Source organism: Rhineura floridana, chromosome 4 (assembly GCF_030035675.1).
Source record: "Rhineura floridana isolate rRhiFlo1 chromosome 4, rRhiFlo1.hap2, whole genome shotgun sequence".
Classification (NCBI taxonomy): Eukaryota; Metazoa; Chordata; class Lepidosauria; order Squamata; family Rhineuridae; genus Rhineura; species Rhineura floridana.
In genome coordinates this window covers 187,156,832-187,180,057 of record NC_084483.1, presented here as the reverse complement: position 1 = coordinate 187,180,057, position 23,226 = coordinate 187,156,832, and the positions used below count along the sequence as shown (strand labels likewise).

The following is a 23,226-nucleotide window of genomic DNA, read 5'->3' as shown; positions in this document are numbered from 1 at the left end:
AGGTGTTCACCTAGTACTGAAAAAACCATAAAGAAGGTACCAAGTGAGCCCTTCTGAGGAGGGCATTCCACAACCAGGATGCCACCACCATGAAGGCCCTCTTCTTAGTAGCTTCCAGCCTCGTTTCACTTTGCAGAGTGGCCCAGAGCAGGGCCTCTGAAAAGGATCTCAAGGTTCAGGTACTTACAGTGCAGTGAAAAAGTATTTGCCCCCTGTCTGATTTTCTGCATGGTTGCATATTTTTGGCATTGAATGTTATCAGATCTTGAACCAAACCTAATATTAGGGAAAAGGGAACGTGAGTGAACAAATAACACAAAATTTTGATACTTATTTCATTTATTTATTACAGAAAGTTAAGCAACACCCAATGCCCCTGTGTGAAAAAGTAATTGCCCCCTTAGACTCAAAACCTGGTTACATCACCTTTAGCCGCAATGACTACAACCAAACCCTTTAGTTCTTGATCAGTTTCTCACAGCTCTGTGGCAGAATTTCGGCCCACTCTTCCATGCAGAACTGCTTTAACTCAGTGACACTTTCAGGTCTTGCCACAACATCTCAATGTGGTTCAGGTCTGGACTTTGACTAGGCCATTCCAAAACTTTAAATTTCTTGTCCCTCAACCATTCTGCTGTAGACTTGCTTGTATGTTTCGGATCATTGTCTTGCTGCATGACCCAGCCGTGCTTCAGCTTCAGCTGACAGATGGATGGCCTGACATTCTCCTGTAGAATTCTCTGATACAAAGCAGAATTCATCGTTCCTTAAATGATGGCAAGTCATCCAGTCCTGATGCATCAAAGCATCCCAAGCCCATGACACTGCCACCACCATGCTTGACCGTTGGTGTGAGGTTCTTCATGTGGAATGCAGTGTTTGGTTTTCGCCAGACGTAATGGGGCCCATGTTACCCAAAAAGTTCCATCCATTGTTCCAGAACTCTTGATGATTGTCCAGGTGCTTTTTGGCAAACAATGTTCTCTGGCCAAATAAGTCAAAGAAGGCACTTTTTTGGAAATTTAAAGTTTTGGAATGGCCTAGTCAAAGTCCAGACCAAAACCCCATTGAGATGTTGTGGCAGACCTGAAAGGCACAGTTCATGCTCGAAAACCCATAAATGTCACTGAGTTAAAGCAGTTCTGCATGGAAGAGTGGGCCGAAATTCCACCACAGAACTGTGAGAAACTGATCAAGAACTACAGGAAGCGTTTGTTGCAGTCATTGCTGCTAAAGGTGACGTAACCAGGTTTTGAGTCTAAGGGGGCAATTACTTTTTCACACAGGGGCATTGGGTGTTGCTTAACTTTCTGTAATAAATAAAATAAATAAGTATCAAAATTTTGTGTTATTTGTTCACTCAGGTTCCCTTTTCCCTAATATTAGGTTTGGTTCAAGATCTGATAGCATTCAGTGCCAAAAAATATGCAACCATGCAGAAAATCAGACAGGGGGCAAATACTTTTTCACGGCACTGTAAGTACATGTGGGAAAAGGCGATCATTCCAGTAACATGGTCAAAAGCTGTTAAGGGCTATAAAAAGGTAAAAAAAACCGGACTATGAATTGGGACTCCCAACCTGTGGTATCTGAGCAGAAAGCCAAAAATGGACCATTGGTCTCACCTGAAGGGTGATTTTCATAGGAGGACTGCCATCAAGCAGGTTATAGCTCCACCTATCGTCCGAAGGCAAGAATGTTTTGAAGTCAAGACTAGGGGCGTCGGGCCCCTCCCACTCTCCAGTTCATTCGCAGCCTGGGAAGGATCAAGGTGCTGGGACTGACACCACCTGGAGAATGTCACCCAAGTATGTTGATATATACGAGTGGTAGATGGTCTTCTCGAGGCCAAGATAATGTCAATAACAGCGTCAGACAGGCCAGCTGACCTCAAATGTCCCCGTTCAAAAGCCACGCTGTTAGGTTGAGCCAATTGGGGTCCTGATGCCATACTGGGCCCTGGGATAGGAGGTCTGGCCTGACTGGGAGTGTCCAAGGGTCCGTCACCAACATTGCAAGGAGATCCGAGAACCACGGTCGATGGGGCCAATATGGTGCTATCAGAACCAGCTGTGCCCTCTCGCGCCGCGCCTTCCTCAAGGTTCTGGCTAACAGTGGTATTGGAGGGAAGGCGTACAATAGGCCATCCGGCCACGGTAGTGAAAGAGCATCCACCGCTTCCACTGTCGTGTCCAGGTATCGTGCAAAGTACCTGGGTAGCTGGCAATTGCGACTGGAGGCAAACAGGTCGACTGAGAAGACGCCAAACCGACGCTGGAGAAGATGGAAAATGGTCAGATGAAGTTTCCATTCTTCCGGAAAGACCTGTTGTCTGCTGAGCCAGTCTGCTGTCACTTTCCAAATTCCTCTGAGATGTTCTGCTTTCAAGGATTGTAGATGTTGTTCTGCCCAGTCGAAGATGAGGTAAGCTAGGTTCTGCAGAGAACGGGACCTGGTTCCCCCCTGTCTGTTTAAATGTGATTTCGCACACGTGTTGTCCGTTCGAATGAGAACATGGTCCAAGGGGAACAGAGACTGAAAATGGAGCAGAGCTAAGTGGACAGCCTTTAGCTCCAGCCAATTGATGGTCTGAGTCTGCTCTACTGCGGTCCAAACCCCCTGAACAAACTGGGAGTTGCAGTGGGCTCCCTAGCCGAGTAGACTGGCATCTGTGGTGATAACAGTCCTGCGGGGTTCTCTGAACAGAGTGCCCTGGGTGAGATGTCGGACCCTTGTCCGCCAGCGGAATGAAAGATGCAGTGCGGGGCTCAAGGGAATTGTTCGATGATTTGAGCTGGCAATGTCCTGCTGAAACGGCAACAAAGCCCACTGAAGGTGGCAAGTACGAGCTCGAGCCCATGGCACAATATGGATGGTGGATACCAACATTCCGAGAGCCCTGGCTAGAAGCATGACATCTGCGGTTGCGTGGCGCATCAGAGATCTTGCGATGTCTATGATAGCAGTTATGCGGTCTGGAGACAGGAACACCGTCGCCTGCTGGGTGTCTAACATCGCCCCAGATGTTGTAGGTGTTGGGTTGGTTGTAGATGGCTTTTGTTGAAATTGACTAGCCAGCCGTAGGTCTGCAAGACATGGAGCATGAGCTTTAGATGTCAATGAGCCAGCTCCCTCGAACTCGCCCGTATTAAAAGATCATCCAAGTAGGGGTAGATGTGCACCCCTTGAAGTCGGAGGTAAGCCACTAGTATGAGTAGCACCTTGGTAAATACTCTCGGGGCAGACGAGAGGCCGAACGGCATCGCTCGATATTGAAAATGCTGGGGGCCGAAGGCAAACCGAAGGAATTTCCTGTGGGCTATGCAAATGGGCACATGGAGATACGCTTCCTTTAGGTCGATAGAAGCCAGGAAGTCTCCTTCGAGAAGGCTTTCTGTAATGGAGTGGAGGGATTCCATTTTGAATCTGCGATACTTTACGAAACGGTTGATGAACTTGAGGTCCAACACCGCCCTCCATGACAGATCTCGTTTGGGCACAGCAAATAGGAGGGAGTACACCCCTTCCGACCTCTCTGTTGTAGGGACTGGCTCCATTGCCACCATGTCCAAGAGGTGATGTATGGCTGTTTGCGTGATGCAGTGCCTGGATGGTGCCCTGGGGCAAGGAGAGGGATGAAATCTGTCTGGAGGGGTTGTCCAAAACTCTAGTGCATAGCCATAACAAAGAAGATCTCTGATCCAGGTGACCTGAGTCAGACGCAGCCAATGGTCTCCAAACAGAAGCAGTCTGCCCCTGACCAGTATTGCGTCAGTACTGTCTGTGCTGGCGAGACCCGCCCCGATATGAAGACGTTGAGGCACCTCTGCGTCCCTGGTACTGAGCTCTGCCTGGGAAACGTCTGTTCCAGACTCCCCTGGAGGAACGGAAATCATTGGTTCGGAAATCGCGGCCTCGTCCCCCGGGCCGCGCTCCTCGAAAGGGCTGGGTCGTGCGGTATGAGGTGAAACGTCTGAAGGGCCTGCGATCAACGTTCCTGACAGTGGCCAAGACAGGCTTCCAAGCATCCTTGGGGTCAACAAGTACTGCCTTTAGGGCTTCCTCGCCAAAAAGTAGTGAGCCCGAATAAGGTGCCCTTGACAAGTTGACTCTGGCTGTAGAGTCCGCTTGCCAATGACGAAGCCAAAGGGTCCGCCGAGCAACTACCTGAGCTGCCATAGCTCTTGCTCCCAACTGATTAGCATCCAAGGTGGCATCAGCCACAAACGCCGCCATCTTGCGTAATTTCACCAGTGACCTCCTCAGAGAGACAGGATCGGGATTAGGATCATCTAAGAGGTCATCCAACCACATCATCGCTGCCCTGGAAAAGATGGAAGCTGATGCAGAAGCTCGCATGGAGAAAGCGGTGGCCTCATGGTTTTTGCGTAAGGCAAAGTCCAGCTTCCGCTCAGTGGCGTCCTTTAAATGTGAATCTCCTTCCCTCGGCAAAAGGGATCTAGAAACTAGACTGGAGATTGGCTCGTCTATGCCAGGGACGGCCCGTTTGCTAGTAAATTCCAGAGCCAAAGAGTAAAGCTTGTCCGCAAGGGCGTTAAGATGGCGTGTTTGTAATGGGTGAGACCATTCGTCCTTGGCCAGCTTAGCAATAGGATCTGGCACAGGAAGGTAGTGCTCTGCTGGTGTGGGGGATTTCAGGACCCTGACCCCCTTAATTGCGGGAGTGGCAGCTGCAGGTTGTGTAGATTGTAGACCAAGGGTGTTCAGTACTCTGCGAGCAAGGGGCTGATAATCGGAGGTATCAAACAGACGATAGGATGTATCTTCCTCTTGCTCCGACTGGTCACTCCAGTCGTCACCTTCGGCTTGCATAGCATACGGTGGGTCCTCCCCACAAGAGACGTCATCGGCAAACCTGCCCCTGGCAATGTCAAAAGGGTTTGGAGAACATGATGGATCTGCCTCATTGTGAACATAGTGGCCCAGATCATTGGGTTGTCTGCAAACACTCCGCTGAGGCACGGCAGTGACTTGTGCCTGTGCCTGTGTTTGAGAGAAGAACGACAGCATGTCTTGTAGTTGCGATATGAACTCATGAGACAGCTGCAGCCCCGGTGTGGAAGATGGTTGTGCTTGCAAAGGCAAAGAGATGGACGGTTCAGCAGGCTGAGAAGAGGAATGAGCCCTCGGTGGTAATATGGGAGGAGGATAGCTGGCTGCTGGCTGGTCAGGAAACCCTGCAAAGTCCTCCTCGGAGGATGCGGTCGGAGAATTAAACAGATTTGTTAATGGTTCCTGGCCAGCCTCCTCAGACACAGGTACAGAAATGTAGCGTGCCCACATAGTTGTGCTGTGGCTGGATATATGCTTAGTTTTGGCAACTGCTTTGATGTGCTTGTGCTTGGTTGCCTTAGATTGTTTAGGCTTGGTTGCCTGAGCTGTCACTGGCTGTTCCGCCATCATATATTCCCGAGGGGTTCAGTACACGGCCACGGATGGGGGAGAATGTACAGACCCAAATAGGCTCAGTACACGGCCACGGATGGGGCAGAATGCACCAGCTCAGATGGCGAAGTACACGGCCACGGATGGGGCAGAATGTACAGATTCAGCAGCGTTGGTACACGGCCACGGGTGTACAGAATTAACAGCCTTGGTACACGGCCACGGATGGGGCAGAATGTACAGTTCAAACAGCTTTTGTACAATATCAACAGCCTTAGTACACGGCCACGAATGGGGCAGAATGTACAGTTCAAACAGCCTGGTACACGGCCACGGATGGGGCAGAATGTACAGTTAAAACAGCCTTGATGAGACAGTCACAGATGAGAATGTACAGGTTCAAATAGTTGCAGTAGGCAGCATCAGTAGCAGATGAGAATGTACAGGATCAAATAGTTGCAAGAGGCAGCAGCAGTAGCAGATTTAGTAGAGGAACCTGTGTAGGACTATAGGATCCTATCTGCAGCACACACACAAAGGGTAGATCGCGCTGCGGGAGCTGACTTGAAGCCTTTGGCTCTGCTATCCACAGCCCTTGTAAGCTAGACCCCCTTTTCAGTACTGAATAGGCTGAACGGAAAGAGCGGGAAAAGAGGGACAAACAAAATGGTGCCTGTGAAAACAGTGCGAAAAAAATTCAATAAAAAATGGCGGAGGGACGAGGAACGAGCAATGGCGGACACTGAGGAGCACCAGCGAGCTGAAATGGGGCTGACCAGAAAAAATAAATGCGAGAGAACGGCCTCAAATACGTTCTACAGCCGCGGGGCTGAGAGACGCAATCGCGGCTTTAAAAGCCAGGTAGGAGAGACTCTGCCAAGGAGGCAGGACGGCCAGCGAAATCCCCGTAGCCGTTGGGGCAGTAGCAGGGAAACTGGGAATAAGCTGCAGCCGCAGACTCCTAGAGACCGTCGCGGCGAGATTTTTAAAGCCGCGGAACGAGTCGGGGGAGGCAGAGCAGCCCAACTAATAAGAGCCGCTAAGAGGGAAGGAATGAGAGACGCAGCCGCAGGCTCCTGGAGGGGGAGTTTTGAAGGAACCACCTTGAAGAAAAATGCCGCGACAGTAACCAGGAAGGTGGCAACCCAACGAACAAAGGGACTGAAGACAAAAGGAGCCGCAGCAGCAGGCTCCTGGGGTAGGCGGCAAACCGTAAAGGCACGAAAAAAGCGGCGGAGCAGAACAGAAAACTGCAGCCGCAAGCTCCTGGTTTAAGGCTGCGTCCACCGCCTGAGGAAGAGGGAACCACAGCCGCGGTCTCCCTAAGGCGCCGTTAGGCTAGGTACTGGGGAAAAAACACGGGCAAGGGAGAACCCCCCAAAGAAATTCCCCAGGAATAATAAAACAAACAGTTTTAAACAAGACAGTTTAAGACAAGACAGAGGGAAGGAAACGCACAGGACTACACACACAAACCTCCCACCCTGTCACACAGATACACAAAAACTTATCTAGAAGCTACGCTATCAATAAATTCAAACTTGTACGGACGAAGGCAAGAATGAACTGGAGAGTGGGAGGGGCCTGACGCCCCTAGTCTTGACTTCAAAACATTCTTGCCTTCGGATGATAGGTGGAGCTATAACCCGCTTGATGGCAGTCCTCCTATGGAAAACCACAGCTTTCATTTAAAACCTTCCACCTGATCCTTCAACTTTCAGCGTTCGCAGGCCTTGTACTCTCACTTCTCCCCACGAGCCCCTCGACACAAGTATCCATTCTGTGTCTAAACACATATAGGGCAACAGGAGTAGCAAGAGGAAGTTTGAATAAATGCCCAGAGCAGAAACAGCACTGAGAATTCCAAGGCCCAGGAAGGAAACTCTGGCCTGCGAGACAAAATTCCTGAACGATGTTGGATTGACTGTGAAGGTTCTATAACCTTCACATAGATGGATACATGGGTAACATTTATTTATTATTTGATTTATATCCCACCCTTCCTCTCAGCAGGAGCCCAGTTATGCAACACAAGCCTTCTCAGTCTCAAAGAAACAGGACCATCCCTTACCTCATCTAAGGGTCCAAGGTGCTTATTCAAAGACTTGGAAGGGGTGTTGATACTGTCCAAAGGAGTGCTTGGGCGAGGCATTTGATTTGACATCGTCAGTGATGGAGCCGGCAAACCAGGTATGAAAACCTTTCCTACCTTGTAATGGGCAAGAAATGGAAAAGCTAAGCAAAGTTCCAAGAGAGTTAATGTTTAAAAGACGAGCCTAAACAATGAATGCAACAGTAGAACCAGCTGTAACTTAATTAACTTAATACATGACTAATACATGAACTGCTCAAAATATTCATTTAGAATTGGACAGCATCACCTGCTTTAAAAAATTAAAAAAGATACCAACAGCCAAACTACACATAACGTTCAGTTTTCATACAATTTCTCCTGTGAGGTTCTTCTTATTTTTGTTTGTAAGAAAATGCAGCTTCGGAGGAACAAAGGAGACCTGAATCAGACTGTTGCTCCATGTAGCTCAGCACTGTCTACACTGACCAGCAGCAGCTCTCCAGGATTTCAGGCAGGGATTTTTCCCAGTGCACCCTGGAGATGCCAAGTATTGAACCTGGGAGTCTAGAAGTACAGAAGGAGGCATCTAGGGTGTGAACCATAGTAACAGAGGAAGAAGCCTTATAGTAAATCATTCTAAATTATTAATTAGAATGTTATGAAATGATTTGTGATTATTGTTGCCAGCAGTGATTATTTACACACTGTCCCTTTCAGTAAAAGTAATACACTCATCCTCTTAAATGCAAGGAGGCTGCAATCGGAATTGGAGATCTGCAACCGTTTGACCTTATGATTATTTATAACTGCTCCTAATCTGTTCTTTTGAATTGTTTTTTGTTGTTACGACCTGGGTTCGAATCCCCACACAGCCATGAAGCTCACTGGGTGACCTTAGGCCAGTCACTGCCTCTCAGCCTCAGAGGAAGTCAATGGTAAAACCACCTCTGAATACTGCTTGCCATGAAAACCCTATTCATAGGGTCGCCATAAGTCGGGATCGACTTGAAGGCAGTCCATTTCCATTTCATTTGACATGTTGTGAGTTGCCTTGGACACAGTTTTGTGGGACAGCAGCATACAAATAAACAAAGGAAATTAATGACTGAATCATTTCCCCCCCCCAAGTTTTCTGCTAGAAACTGCACTTTCCTCCAAGCTGCTCCCCCCCCCCGCTCCCACATCCCCATGTGGGCCTTTCACAGCCTTCATGGGTGCATTTTGAAAAGAACAAATGAATTGTGGGAGGGAGAAGGGAGAACTACATGACTGGGCATCAAATGAGTATGGTCCTCAATCTAGCTGAAACCAAGGCAATCAGCTACAGGGTATGGAGGAAGGAAGGGGTGGCTAACCTATGTCCCTCCAAATGTTTATTATTTGCTTTTTATATCCCATCTTTCCTCCAAGGAGCTCAAGGTGGCATACATGTTTCTCCCTCTCTCCATTTTATCTCACAACAACCCAGTAAGGTAGGTTAGGCTGAGAGGCAGTGACTGGCCCAAGGTCACCTTGTGAACTTCATGGCCAAGTGGGGATTTGAACCCTGCTCACCCAGGTTGTAATCCAATACTCTAACCACTTTGCCATACTGTTGTTGGGCTCCAACTCCCAGCCCAACCAGCATAGCCTGGCAGGGGACCTTGCAGGAGGTCCCAAGTTCAACCCCCAGCATCTCTAGGTGGGACTGGGACAGACTCCTCATCTGAAACCCTAGACAGCTGCTGCTGCCAGTCAGTGTAGACAATACTGAACTAAGATAGGCCAATGGTCTGACCCAGTATAAGTCAGCTTCCTATGTCCCTAATGGCCAGGGATGATAGGAGTTCAAGTCCAGCAACATCTAGTAGTCCAGCAACATATGGAAGGCCACCGGTTCCCCACCCCTGGACTAAAGGATCCACACGAGACATAAGCCCTGTTCAGGCGCTGATTAGAATCACATGAGGATAAGCACAGGGCTGCATTCACTGGCCCTACCCCATCCATGCACTGGAAGAGAAGTCCAAAAGCAGGAACCTCCTCTGGGCAATTTGAGAGCCCTGTGTGACCTGAGTTCTAAATAGCACTGGAAGCCCACATGCACAAAGCACAGGCTCCCTTCTTTCAATCTCTTCCTCTTCCTCCAATGCGCAGAGGGGCAAGGTTGGGGTCAGCGCAGGACGCAGCACCGGGGTCAGCAAGAGCAGATCCTTTCCTCCTTCAAATGCGATAAGAGGAGCATGGTTGGGCAGGCCTTTTGGAAAGATGGGAAGAAGAAGAGCAAAGGGAGTTGCATATATGCCACCCTGGGCTCCCAATGAGAGAAAGGGCGGGATGTAAATCAAATAAATAAATATATACAGATGCATGAAGGCCAAACCGATCTGAAAAGGCTTGCACAGGGCAGAAAAAAAGAGTGGAGGCGTCCTGAAGGCAGGTGGAGAAGTAAAAACAGAGAGAGAAAACACAGGGAGGGGACAAACAAGCTTTGCGGGGAGAGGGGGGATAAAAAGCTGGAGCCATGATGGGGAACCTCAAGTTCAGAGGCCAAATATCACATGGTTTATTTATAGTATACTGTTATGATAGTTTGTTGAAGAACAAAGCCCTACAGAATCTTCACTGGAAAGTTACAGGCCTGTCCGTCTGGCCCTTGGGACTCTCCCCACACCACATCCTCTCCCCAGCCTCATCCCCTCTCCCCAGGAGACGCCCCTCCCTGGCCTTGCTGTGCACTGTGATGCCCCTGTAAATGTAATTACTGTAACTATGGTAAGTACAGGTTTATTAGAGTATATGTGGTGAGTGAGAGGGGGGAATACATGGGTTGGAATGTTGATGAGTGTTGTATGATGATTGGCTGAGCATCTGGGTGTCTGAGGGTATAAATGGGAGGATGACAGTTGTGAGAGGGTTCGAGTGCTGAGGGTTTTTTGGAGAGGGTGGTGATTGGTTCTGGAATGGTGGATTGGATTTAGGTGGGCATATACCAAGGTTGGGAAACAGCATCAATGGTGGCAGCAGTGAAGGGATAGTGTAACATCAGCAGGTATTCAAAACAACCCAGGGCTGTAATCTTTACAGGCACAAAGATACAGGGGGGTTGTGGCCTGTAAGCGCACCCAGACACAATGTAGCAAAAGGCCAGGCGGAGACTAAGGCACACTCTCAAGGCAATATTGTTTACAGAGTGTCAGGTGGTGGTGCCTAGCAGTGGGATCTTGAGAGATCTGTGCTAGGGCCTGTGAGAGAATTGTCAAGAGACCAGGACCCTGAGGTGGGGCCGTGACAGGGTGGTGACCACAGGAGGGGTCCTGACATGCACCCTCCTCGAGGAAGGGCCGCAGCTCAGTGGCAGAGCCTCTGCTTTGCATGTAGAAGGTCCCAGATTCAGTCTCCAATGGCATCTCCAGGTAGGGCCGAGAAAAGCTCCTCTCTGAAACCCTGGAGAGCCACTGCCAGTCAGTGTGGACAACATTGGGCCAGATGGACCAAGGGTATAAGGCAGCTTCCTCTGTTCCTATGAGTGTTTTTGCCTGGGCGGAAGATGTCCTTCCACTCTGATAATGCCTTTCGCTTGCCTGGATGAGGCTACATGGAGTGTGCAAGTTTGCATAAAGACTAGCCGACTGTTCAAAGGTAAAACGGACATTCATTCCTCCACCCACTTTTTGCCTCTGCCCCCCTCCACCACCACCACTGGCATTTGGCCCCCAGAAGGTCACCCAGAAGGGAATGTGGCCCTCAGGCTGAAAAAGGTTTCCCTCCCTTGAGCTAGAGGAAAGGAAATTTGAGGGGGGAAATTCTCAAAGTGGAAAAATAAGCAGAAGCTGAAGGAATGAACCTACCCCTGGTGATGCACGAAAAGGAATGGTGGTGGAGCTGAAAGGAGCTGCCTTTTACATTCTCAGCCACACGACCTGCCATATCCCTGGCAGTGGCAGCCTACATCCTTGGCTGTTCTGGAGGCCCCTCTCATGCACAATCTAGAGAAGAAATGTTATACATACCCGAACTACTCCAGTGTAGAGGATTAAGTTTCCATTACCTTCCAGAACCAGCATTGTGTCGATGCTCTGTAAATATCAAAAGAAAACAACAGAAAATGCATTAGTCTGCTGGCATCTGAGTAAATGCTGAGTAAATGGCATTATGCTCATCTGCACTCTTCATTTAACACTCTTATACTTACTTCAACTGGAGCAGCATCCTTTGCCTGGATGTTAGTAACGGAGCCAAAGATCAACTGTGACATGTCATTACTCTGTTGAAACTTTACACAGCTAAACGTGAGGGGAGAAAACCATTTCAGCAATGACTTCTTTATTATTATTATTATTATTATTATTATTATTATTATTATTATTAGATTTATATCCTGTCCTTCCTGCAGGCAGAAGCCCAGGGTGGCACAGCAGGAGCCCAGTATATAATATATAATCTCTTCAGTATAATAAGAGCAGATTTACACAGTTTCCCCAAAAATCATGACTGCCAGCTGGGAAGGTTATGAATGCTTAATATTTTAATATGCATAAAGTTTATAACTTGACATGAAGCACTAGGTTAAGACAGGGACTCCGTTTAGTTATCACACCAAACCATGTGTTAAGGAAACTTAACTATAGTTTGGTATGATGCCTGAAGTGGCAAACCATGGTTTGCAATTGGCCAGTAAACCAGGATCAAAAACCATGTACTACCAATGATTTGGTATTATTGCTTCACTTCTTGAGGGCCCCCCACTGCTGAAATGAAAATGCGGAGCAAATGGGAAATGAACACTGAGAAGCACCTCAAGTCCATATGTTGGGGAAGTTTAAAGTGTGGCTTTAGCTCTCAACTGCTGTTAATTCAAATCATGGTTTTGTTGGTGATATCCAGTTTAAATAAACCATTTGATCTAATATCAATTAATTATTTTGTCAAATTAATCAGTGCAGTAATTCTTCTCATATAGTCAAGCCTACCAGTTAAAATTCTTGTCCTTGAGGTAGCAGTGTTACATGAAGGATTTGGGGAAGGCAGAGAGAAATATATGACAGATTGATGCACTCACAGTAAACAATTATGATTTACCATTATATGCAAATGAAGCCTCTCTCTTCTCAATAGTAAAAATGAGAATTGCTACATCAGTGATTCCCAAGCTTTTTTCCCCATGGACCATTTGAAAATTGCTATGGGTTTTGGTGGACCACTTCAACATTTTCCTGCCTGTTGCAGCAATTGCAATGCTCTGTATTAGATGATGTATGATTTTTAAATGTATTTGTATTGCTTCTTTTATTTCTTATGTATTTTATTTTATTCTATTACAACTTGAATTCCACAGAATTCAATGCAAGTAAAAACACAATTCAATACAATTAAAAATCAATGCGAATATCTAATGTGGACGCACCATAGGCCACCTGAAGGACGCTTAAGGACTACTGGTGGTCCACAGACCACAGTGTGAGAACCCGTGCTCCCTTTCGTTAGGGTTCCAACAGTTTACACAACAATTCAAGTAACGTATTGAAACATGCTTACCGCAACTGAAGCTGAGACTCCACTAAGTAGCAAAGAAACCTTTGCCCGCAAAGGTCAGTTGTAATAAATACTTTGGAGGCTTGACAGTTCTTCTCTCTGTCAACATTTCAAATAAGCAAATAATAGCAAAATTAGGCTTAGGTTACAATCACACTACATATTTATTCCAGTATTATTCCACTTTAAAGCAAAGAATCCTGGGAAGTGTAGTTTGTGAAGGGTCCTCAGAGTTCTTAGCAAACCCCTATTCCCCTCATACAATTCCCAGAGTTCTCTCAGAAGAGGGACTGTTAAACCACTCTAGCAATTATAGCTCTGCAAGGAGAAGCGGGGGAGGGGAGTCTCCTAATAACTCTCAATACCCTTCACAAATTACTGTTCCCAAGATTCTTTGGGGCAAGTCATGACTGTTTAAAATGGAATAATAGTAGAATACATGTATGGTGTGAATGAGGTCTTCCTCAAACAAAGACTACTTTTTAAAATGAAACTATGTTATTTTACACTTCCATAACAGTGCAGTCCTCTACATGTCTACTTTGAAGTATGTCCCAATGTGTTCAGTGGGGCTTACACCTGGCTCATAAGTACTGGTCTACAACCTCAGACAATCCTATACCTGCTTATGTGGAAGTAAGCTCCCTTGAACTCAGTAGGATGACTTCTGAGTAGACATGTACGGACTTGCACTGTAAAACTCAAAAATGCTCTTATATTGACGTTTGGGTTATATGGAAATGTATTTCAGGTTAATCAATTAAATTAAATTGGTGAAAAGATAAACTAAAATTCTTTAGTCATCTGACAGCCCTGGGCAGAAGATATAAGAAACTGCCTTATAGTAAAGCAGGCCTCTTTCAACTTTTAATTATTACTGAAACATCCATTTAAATAATATTATAATCCATAATTATTTATGTACAAATCTGTCCACTATTACCCACTAAATACATCATTTAATGTTATCTATTGTAACATCTATTCTCTTCCTTTTATACAACCTAAAGACATAACACATGTAGACATACAAGGTTTCATTTCCATCTTCAGTCATCTAAAAATTTGAGAAGTTTATTCCAACTATTAACATTTATCCATTTATTCTAATATAAAGCAATAAAAACTATTAATACTATTCATGGTTATCAACACAATATCCACTCTCTTCTCTAAAGTTTAAGCAAGAAAGCAAGCTTGAGAGAAAGTCGGGCCTCTGTTAATACCTTGTTGAATAAATAGATTTTTCCAAACCTCGAGGTAGTGAAGGCCTCAGTCCATAGATGGTCTATGCACAGCTCTGGAACAATGAGCTCAGTTTCTGGGGCAAGGAAGGAGTCAGTCGCACTGCTTGGAGAATGGAAGGCACTGTGCCTCTTGGGGGACTGCATGTGACTGGAGAAGTTGAACCTCTGGACTCCTGAGAAAGAATGCACCCCTAAGGCCGGGGAGTGAGATCGGCTGCAAAGACAGAAGTTTGGGGGGTTCCCATTAATAAGTTACATTTCCATCACCCTTTTCCAGCAGTAAACCAAGGTGTTCACAGTTGAGGGATCAAGGGAGTTGCTCCATGTTTGAAATCTCCAGTTCACACCTTCAGCCCAGCTATGAGCTCATTGGGCTGCCTCAGGCAAACTAATACTATTGATTGATTGAGTTTATTTATATGCCACCGTTCCACTGCAAGCTGTGCCCAAAGTAGCTTACAACAAAGAGAAGTCAGTTTATAAAACATTATAAATTCAAGCAGGACAAAAACCAACAATGTAAAAACATAAAATAAATTCAATATTACAAAAGAAATAATCTAGATTGAAATACATAAAATACAAAGCAAATAGGTACATTTTTAGCTCAACTGAGATAAAATAAAGCTAAATAAATTAAATACTATATTTACATACCTAAAATACAAATTTTGTTCACATTTATACATTTGCAAAGTGAGTGAAGACACACAGATCAAAGTAAAAGCAAATGGATTACAGAACATTTCCTAAAACTATTAAGCCTCAGCAACTGCATATATAATATGGAGATGAAAAATTCTGGTCTCACTTCCCCCCCACAGAGCGAGCTCAATGTTGGGAGATCCAGAGTGGCTTCCAAAGCAGCTCAAGGGACTGCAGCCAGAATGGAAAACTGACACAGTGCCAGGTGCATATACAGATCTGCTTGTACAATACAGATTTGTTACATGCAAAGTGCATAATGAAACTCTGGAATTCACTCCCTCAGGAGGCAGTCCTGGCCACCAACTTGGATGGCTTTAAAAGAGAATTAGGCAAATGAAGCAGGAGAAAGGCTTATTGAATTCTGTGAAGCCAATCATTTGTTTCTTGCAAACACATTTTTGAGCAACCGAAAAGATGACTGTACACGTGGACGTCACCAAATGGTCAATATAGGAATCAAATTGATTATATAATTGGTAGCAGGAGAAGTTCCATAATTTCTGTGAAAACAAGACCAGGAGCAGACTGCGGTACAGATCATGAACTGGTAATATCAAAAATCAGAGTAAAGCTAAAGAACAACAAAGCCATCATAATGCCAAAATACAATTTAAATAACATCCCAGGAAAATATAAAGATCAAATAAAGAACAGATTTGAGGCTTTAAACTTAGTTGACAGAGAACCAGAAGAACTATGGAGTGAACTCAGAGACATTTTCAGGGAAGAATGCGAAAAGACAATACCTCTAGTTAAAAAGAAAGACCTCGAAACTCTTAAAATGGTTAAAGAGAGAAGGAAAGCAAAAGCAAAAGGAGATAGAAACACAGTTAGAACCCTAAATGCAACAATACAGCGACTAGTACATAGGGACAAAGAGAACTATTATAATAGTTATTGTATAGTAATAGAAGAGGACAACAAAAAGGGTAGAACAAGAGCCCAATTCCAAATGATTAGAGAAATGAAAAGGAAATTTAAACCAAGAGTAGGGATGTTGAATAATCAACAGGGGAACACACTGACTGACCAAGATGAAATAAAAGATGGAAGCAATCCACTGAAGAATTCTATAAAAGAGATGCCAGGATGACAGATTCATTCGCGGAGGAACCGTATGATGAAGAACCAGAAATTTTAGAATGTGAGGTGAACGCTGCTCTTAAAATATTTGGGAGAAACGAATCACCAGGAACAGATGGCATACCAATAGAGTTGCTACAAGCTACTGCAACTGAATCTGTCCAAATCTGTTGACAATGAGGACATTGAATTTGTCAAAGATTTTCAATACTTTGGCACAGTCATTAACCAAAATGGAGACAATAGTCAAGAAATCAGAAGAAGGCTAGGACTGGGGAGGGCAGCTATGATAGAACTAGAAAAGGTCCTCAGATGTAAAGATGTACCACTGAACACTAAAATCGGAATCATTCAGACCATGGTATTTCCGATCTCAATGTATGGATGTGAAAGTTGGACAGTGAAAAAAGCCGATAAGAGAAAAATCAACTCCTTTGAAACGTGGTGTTGGAGGAGAGGTTTGCGGATACCATGGACTGCAAAAAAGACAAACAATTGGGTGTTGGAACAAATTAAACCAGAAGTACCATTAGAAGCTAAAATGATGAAACTGAGGTTATCATTCTTTGGACACATCATGAGAACCATGATTCACTGGAAAAGTCAATAATGCTGAGAAAAACAGAAGGGAATAGAAAAAGAGGAAGGCCAAACAAGAGATGGATTGATTCCACAAAGGAAGCCACAGACCTGAACGTACAAGATCTGAACAGGGTAGTTCACAACAGATGCTATTGGAGGTTGCTGATTCATAGGGTCACCATAAGTCATAATCGACTTGAAGGCACATAACAACAAGGCAAATTCATGGAGAGTAAGGCTATCGATGACTAATAGCCACAATGGCTATGGTCTACCTCCATTCAGAGACAGTATGTCCCTGAATACCAGTTGCAGAGAATCACAAGTGGGAAGAGCACTGTTGGACTCAGATCGTGCTTGCAGGCTTCCCATCAGCATTTGGGTGGCCACTGTGAGAACAGGATGTCAGAGGAGATGGGCTATTCGCTCTGATCCAACAGGCTCTTCTTATGTTTGTTTGTTTATTTATCTATTTATTACATTTATACCCCACCTTTCTTTTCATGATAGAAACCCAAGGCAGCTTACATATGGTTCCCAGGGGGTCTCCCATCAGGCACTGACCAGACCTGACCCAGCTTAGCTTCAGCAGGGTGCTGGCCTTATGTGCCTTCAGACCATAGCCTGGAACCAATGTTCTTATGTTCTTATGAAGCTTATTGTTGGGGGGGATGGGGGAGAGTAGTGGACTCTTTGGATCCTATTTAAGAACTATAATGATTGGCAACAAGTTTTCGGCAACCCAGATCTTTGTAACGTGGTGTGATTCCTATATAATTCTTACAAATCAACAACCAAAATAAGAGAAGTTCATCCCCTTACCTCAGAGCAGCCATGTTGGATATGGAAGGTGAGCGGGAGTGGATGCTGGGGGACGATGCCGACCTGCTTTGACTGTGAATAGAGGAATAGTTCTGGAATGGGGAAGCCACAGGTGAGTCACCCTTAGACAGATTCCTAAGGTGGGCAGTGAAGGAGCTATTGGTGGCTACAGGCTGCGGGGTCCCCACCTGCTCGGAAAACTTTAAGACAGCACTCTGCTCCTGCATGCAAAGACACAAAAAGGAAAAGGAAAAATATGTTTATGTCATTTTAAGCAGTATAGCTTTTCACATACACGATATCCTAAGATATAGTACTAATTATCCAACTTTGAAAGGGCAACCTAAATGTGAGGGGAAAGGTCCAGGATCATAAGAGCATAAGAAGAGGCTTGCTGGATCAGGCCAGTGGCCCATCTAGTCCAACGTCCTGTTCTCAGTGGCCTACCAGATGCCTACGGGAAGCCCGCAAGCAGGACATGAGCGCAAGAGCACAAGCTCCACTCGTGATTCCTAGCAACTGGTATTCAGAGGCCTACCTCCTCTGACAGTGGCAGTAGAACAGATCTCGCAAAGACTTTTCCTTACTCCAGAGGAGGGCAGGGACAAGGGGACACTAAACTGGATCAAGGCAGCAGTACCTCTTCATTTTTAACATTACACGTTGTTGTTGATTATGAGGGGAGATATGATAGCACTCTTCAGTACATGAAAGATTGTCACACAGAGGAGGGCCGGGATCTCTTCTCGATCGTCCCAGAGTGCAGGACATGGAATAATGGGCTCAAGTTGCAGGAAGCCAGATCTCGACTGGACATCAGGAAAACCTTCCTAACTGTTAGAGCCATACGACAATGGAACCAATGACCTAGAGAGGTAGTGGGTCTCCGACACTGGAGGCATTCAAGAGGCAGCTGGACAGCCATCTGTCGGGAATGCTTTGATTTGAATTCCTGCATTGAGCAGGGGGTTGGACTTGATGGCCTTATAGGCCCCTTCCAACTCTACTATTCTATGATTCTATTTATTGGTAGTTTTTCTCACCAAGCTGACCCAAAGCGTGACACTGAGCCTGTGCTTGGCTTCTTACCTCTGCTTTTACTCTACGAAGTGCCCAGATGGTATGTAAACTCTGAGTGGCATCATACGTCATTAGGATGGAAGGCTCAGCATTGAGGAAAACAATTCTCATAGCGTAGTCGGCAACATACTGTACTCTGGCAGAGCCAAACAAACCTGCTAAGCAAAAGAAAGCCCAGGTTAACCCTCATGCGGGGGACATATTTTTTAAAAAGCAACATTCCACAAATATTTGGGATTCCCAAAGTTACCTCATCTACCAGAGAGGAAAGCACAGGAACTTGCTTTCCTGACATATAGTGCTTTTACTATCCCTGTGCTGAAACACTGGGCAATGATTTTGTTTATTATTATCTATTTATCAAATGTATATCCCGCCCTTTTCCTCCCAGAAGGATCCCAGTTAGTGGAAACTGGAAGTGTGGGAATAAAGAACTCTACTAGCCTGACAACAGATGGAACTAACCCTATTCAAAGAACATGCCCTGGATTCTTCACCACTCACACAAAATAAAGCACTGGTCTATGTCAGTAACACCTAAAGGCTACAAATGCAGATCCCACTAAGTTAACAGGAACACTCCCAATGATTTTAATGGAGCTGGACATGAACCAATGTGTGCTTAGTAGGGAGGGGAGGGGGGAATTCAGCCCACATGCAATTCTTCCTGCCTTGGCATTTTCACACAGGCAATCGGGAGACAGAGAAGGTGAGATCTTGCCCAGACGAGTGCTATAAAGCTTGCTTTTGTGTGTTTGTGTGTGTGTGTTCCTTTTTCTTCCCTAGACCCACTGGAATCAAGGGGGGGGCAAAGGAGGGGAACAGCATATCCGGCAGCTGATTCTGTGATACTCTTCAGTTGCCTGGCTCAGCCCTGTTGAGGATAAAGGAAGGCTAGGACTGTGGTGCTGGCAACTGCAATTGGAAATATGGTTACCAGGTTCATGGCCTGAGACTGATCCTGTATCTTTAGGAGAAGAGAAAGTCAGCCAAGTGCAGGTGTTCTTGCAACACTGTAATGGGAAAAACCACAAAGTGGAATTTTCTCTTCCCCCTGCACAACTATTAAAGATACAGAAGACCTCTTGGAGGCCGCAACCTGGCAACCCTAATTGGAATGGAGATGGCCCTAGGCAAAAGCAGGAGGGTGTTGGTATGGAGCCCTGTGTAACTCTGGGGATATACCTTTGCCTGGGTTATTTTCAGTCCTGGAAGCCACTGGTCTTGTTCGACACAGAAAAAACTATTAAGATAAGTCACCTACATTTTAGAGGGTGTGAAACAAGTTCCGGTAATAATATGCAGTATTACCAGCGCAGTTCAGCAGAAGGCTAATTACAGAAAACTCTCCCTGTATTCCCAAATGAAGATTCTCCAGACTGGATTCTTTTAAAATTTAGACAGGCCACTTTGGGAGCTGGTTTCTGATAAAGAGGAGTGTAAAAATGCTTGACCAGTAAATCAATTACCGCTCCAAATTCCTAGATGTCACCAAAGCCGGAACCACCACCATTAATCAAGCATTCCTGAATACTGTTCAACTGAATTTTTTTCTCCTTGTTTTTACACATTACATAATTTACCTCCTGACTTACAAACCATTGGTGTTATTTCATCCAACGGATGTAGCATGCTGAACATGGTGGGCAAAGGTTCTCTGAAAAGAAAGCAGGCAAAGAAGATTAAGCACTGAAGAAAGAACTGGGATAAACAACTCAGGTTGCATCTTAGCTCTGCTTGCCTGGGAGTAAGCCCCACTCAGAAGTTTCCCCGAGTAGACATGGTTAGGATTGCAGCCTTAGGCTGAAATCCAATACATGCCTACTCAGAAGTAAACTCCATTGCGTTCAATGGGATTTACTCTTAGGTAAGTGTGTATTGGATTGCAGCCTTGGTCAATAATGAAGGCTACATCCTAAATGTAACATGAACTGGAAATAAGAGATTGCATGTAATAGCAAAATGTAGTTTGACAAACTAGGAAATGTTTTCTTAAGCTGGGCACATAAAGAGAGAAGCAAGTGCCTACACGAAGCTCATTCTCAATCCTCCAAACTACAGTTTGGAAGGTCAGAAAATACGACATTTGGATGCAGTCCATAAGTGTAGACTTTAGTATGCTAATATTACATTCAGATGTCATTTTAAAGTCATGTTATTTCTTGAGAGACATTTAATGTAACTGAAAAGCAAAACAATAAAAGCAGATTCATATTTTTTAAAAACTCATGATTTCTATCCACTCGGGCAGCTACGAAATTATCCCTCCACAAAACATGCCAAGACACAAAGTTACAGAGCCACAGAATCTATGCGTCATCACGTTTACTGAGGACATCCTCCTTCTCCTGTCATCAAATGATACATCAAATTCATCAAAGTCAATTTACCTGGTTGGACTTAGAGGCACTTCGTGCGAAGAACTACTACGTTCAAACAACAAGCCGTATTTTGTTGGCCACACATTGGCTACCTATAAAAAATATATATATATTCACTTTTAAAAATGCGATTCAAATGTTTATAACTGTGATATTAGAAACCTTCCTAATAACGTTGTCGCTTTGGCTACCAGAACACAATGCTTTCTGCTTTGTTTATGACACGGGTGGGGAACCTCAGGCCCAAGGGCCAAATGCAGCCCTCCAGGCCTCTCCTCACCACACATCTTCCTAAGCCACGCCCCCTCACTAGCCTTCCTTTGAACCCTCCTTGACTGTTTCTGCCCCGCTGGGGTATGTCTCTGAATTCTCATAATGCTTCCTACTTGCCCAGGTGGAGAACAGAGAAGGTTATGTGAGGGTGCAGAAACCAGCCTACTGTACAAAGCTTAAATTCATGTTCATTGTTCTGACCATTTTTGGCTCTGGCACCACCCGTCACTTGACATGTGGCTCCTGGGAAGTTGCCAGAACGGAATGTGGCCCTCGGGCTGAAAAGGGTTCCCCATCCATGGTTTATAACTTGCTTTGTTATTGCAGTCAGATGGCAAAAGTATTACTGCATTGCTGCAGGTAGCTTTCTAGTTAGTTTGGATGCCTACAGTAAAATAGGCCAGGAGAAACAAGGTACTTTAATTTTTTAAATTTAGTTTCAACACTCACTGACCTGAAAGGGCAGAGAAGCAATGTGGTCCTTTCCTTCAATGCTGTGGATATTTATGCAAGAGCTCTGTAATATACAGATACACTTTTCTACTACTTCGTTACAATCTGAAATCGAAGAACAAATAAGCACGATTTAATAATCTTCCTTGCAGCTCCCCTACTCTCAAAACCAGACTGTATTTTCTGCATTTGGTTGTGGAAACTACAGCATGTTTATTTATTATTATTTATTATTTGATTAATATCCTGCCCTTCCTCCCAGCAGGAGCACAGGGCGGCAAACAGAAACGCTGAAAATACTTTAAAACATCATAAAAGACCTTAAAATACATTAAAACAAAACAACATTAAAAACATTTTTTAAAAAGCTTTAAAAACGTCTTTTTTTAAAAAAAAAAAGGTTAAAAACATATTATTAAAGGAAACATATTAAAAGCAATTCTAACACAGATGCAGACTGGGATAGGTCTCAACTTAAAACGCTTGTTGAAAGAGGAAAGTCTTCAAAAGGCGCCGAAAAGATAGCAGAGATGGCGCCTGCCTAATATTTAAGGGGAGGGAATTCCACAGGGTAGGTGCCGCCACACCATGTTGAAACAGGCAATGCCTTTCATTACAGGGGATAACTCAGTGGTAGAGCATCTGCCTTGCATGAAGAAGGCCTCAGTTTCAATCCCCAGCATTTTTAGGTAGAGCTGGGAGGGACTCCTACCTAAAAAACCCGACAGTGGCTTCCAGTCAGTGTAGACTATATTGAGCTAGAGGGACCAAAGGTTGACTAAGGCAGCTTCCTATGTTCCTAAATTGGATTATTGATTACTGCTAGTTTTTATGGTTGTGTCTATTTGTAAGCCACTTTGAGCAACTCCCTGTGTGGAGTGGGAAAGTGAGGTATACCTATTTTAAAAATAATCAAATAATCCAGACCTCAAATAAAACTGAATAATAATGAAACTTACCTTCTGTTTTGTCAGACTTATCCTGGGGTATAGAGAAATCACACCACAATGCCTGTAGTAAAATAAAAATATTCAGTAGAAAGAATGTTTCGATTTTACATGGTTGCTTATTTCAGCTATTTATATAGCACTTAATCACTGAAATTTCTAAGCAGTGAACCTTTTTGGAAAATACTCCTCCTACACATCCGCAACCCAACAGATTGAATGGAAGCCTTAGCTTCTTGAGATAATGTATCAAACACATAAGAAAAGTCCTGCTGGATCAGGTCAAAGGTCCATCTAGTCCAGCATCCTGTTCTCAAAGCTAGATGGACCAATGGTCTGACTTCCTATCTTGTTCATGCTCTAGTGATTTCCCATCTGGACTACTGTAATGCCCTGTATTTCGGGCTGCCCTTGAAGATGGTCTAGAGGGTGAAGATAGTGTAGAATGCTGCTGCTAGGCTGGTAAGTCGAACAGCCCAATGGGACCATGTGTTACCAGTCCTGAGAGCTCTACACTGGCTGCCAGTGAGCTATTAGGCCCAATTCAAGGAGTGAGCACTAGCATATAAAGCCTGTAATGGCTTGGGACTCAAGTATCTAAAACAGCACCTTCCCCCAGTATCAACCATCTCAGACCCTACAATCAGCAGACAAAG

General features: G+C 44.9%; 1 protein-coding gene across 8 annotated transcripts in view; it reads right to left on the bottom strand.

Annotated features, from left to right (window-relative positions):
* ANAPC1 (anaphase promoting complex subunit 1) overlaps positions 1-23,226 on the bottom strand; it is an 83,229-nt gene that overhangs the window by 51,193 nt on the left and 8,810 nt on the right. For 5 of the 8 annotated variants that reach the window (XM_061625529.1, XM_061625530.1, XM_061625536.1 and 2 more), the window contains 11 exons: positions 22,583-22,634; positions 21,625-21,728; positions 20,907-20,989; positions 20,100-20,173; positions 18,526-18,674; positions 17,437-17,657; positions 14,249-14,455; positions 12,998-13,093; positions 11,655-11,745; positions 11,473-11,538; positions 7,478-7,615 (listed from right to left, as the gene is read on the bottom strand). In XM_061625529.1, the coding sequence (XP_061481513.1) occupies positions 7,478-7,615; positions 11,473-11,538; positions 11,655-11,745; positions 12,998-13,093; positions 14,249-14,455; positions 17,437-17,657; positions 18,526-18,674; positions 20,100-20,173; positions 20,907-20,989; positions 21,625-21,728; positions 22,583-22,634 (1,281 nt within the window). The remainder of the gene's footprint in view (positions 1-7,477; positions 7,616-11,472; positions 11,539-11,654; positions 11,746-12,997; positions 13,094-14,248; positions 14,456-17,436; positions 17,658-18,525; positions 18,675-20,099; positions 20,174-20,906; positions 20,990-21,624; positions 21,729-22,582; positions 22,635-23,226) is intronic. The other 3 variants (XM_061625533.1, XM_061625534.1, XM_061625535.1) reach the window with 3 other exon arrangements.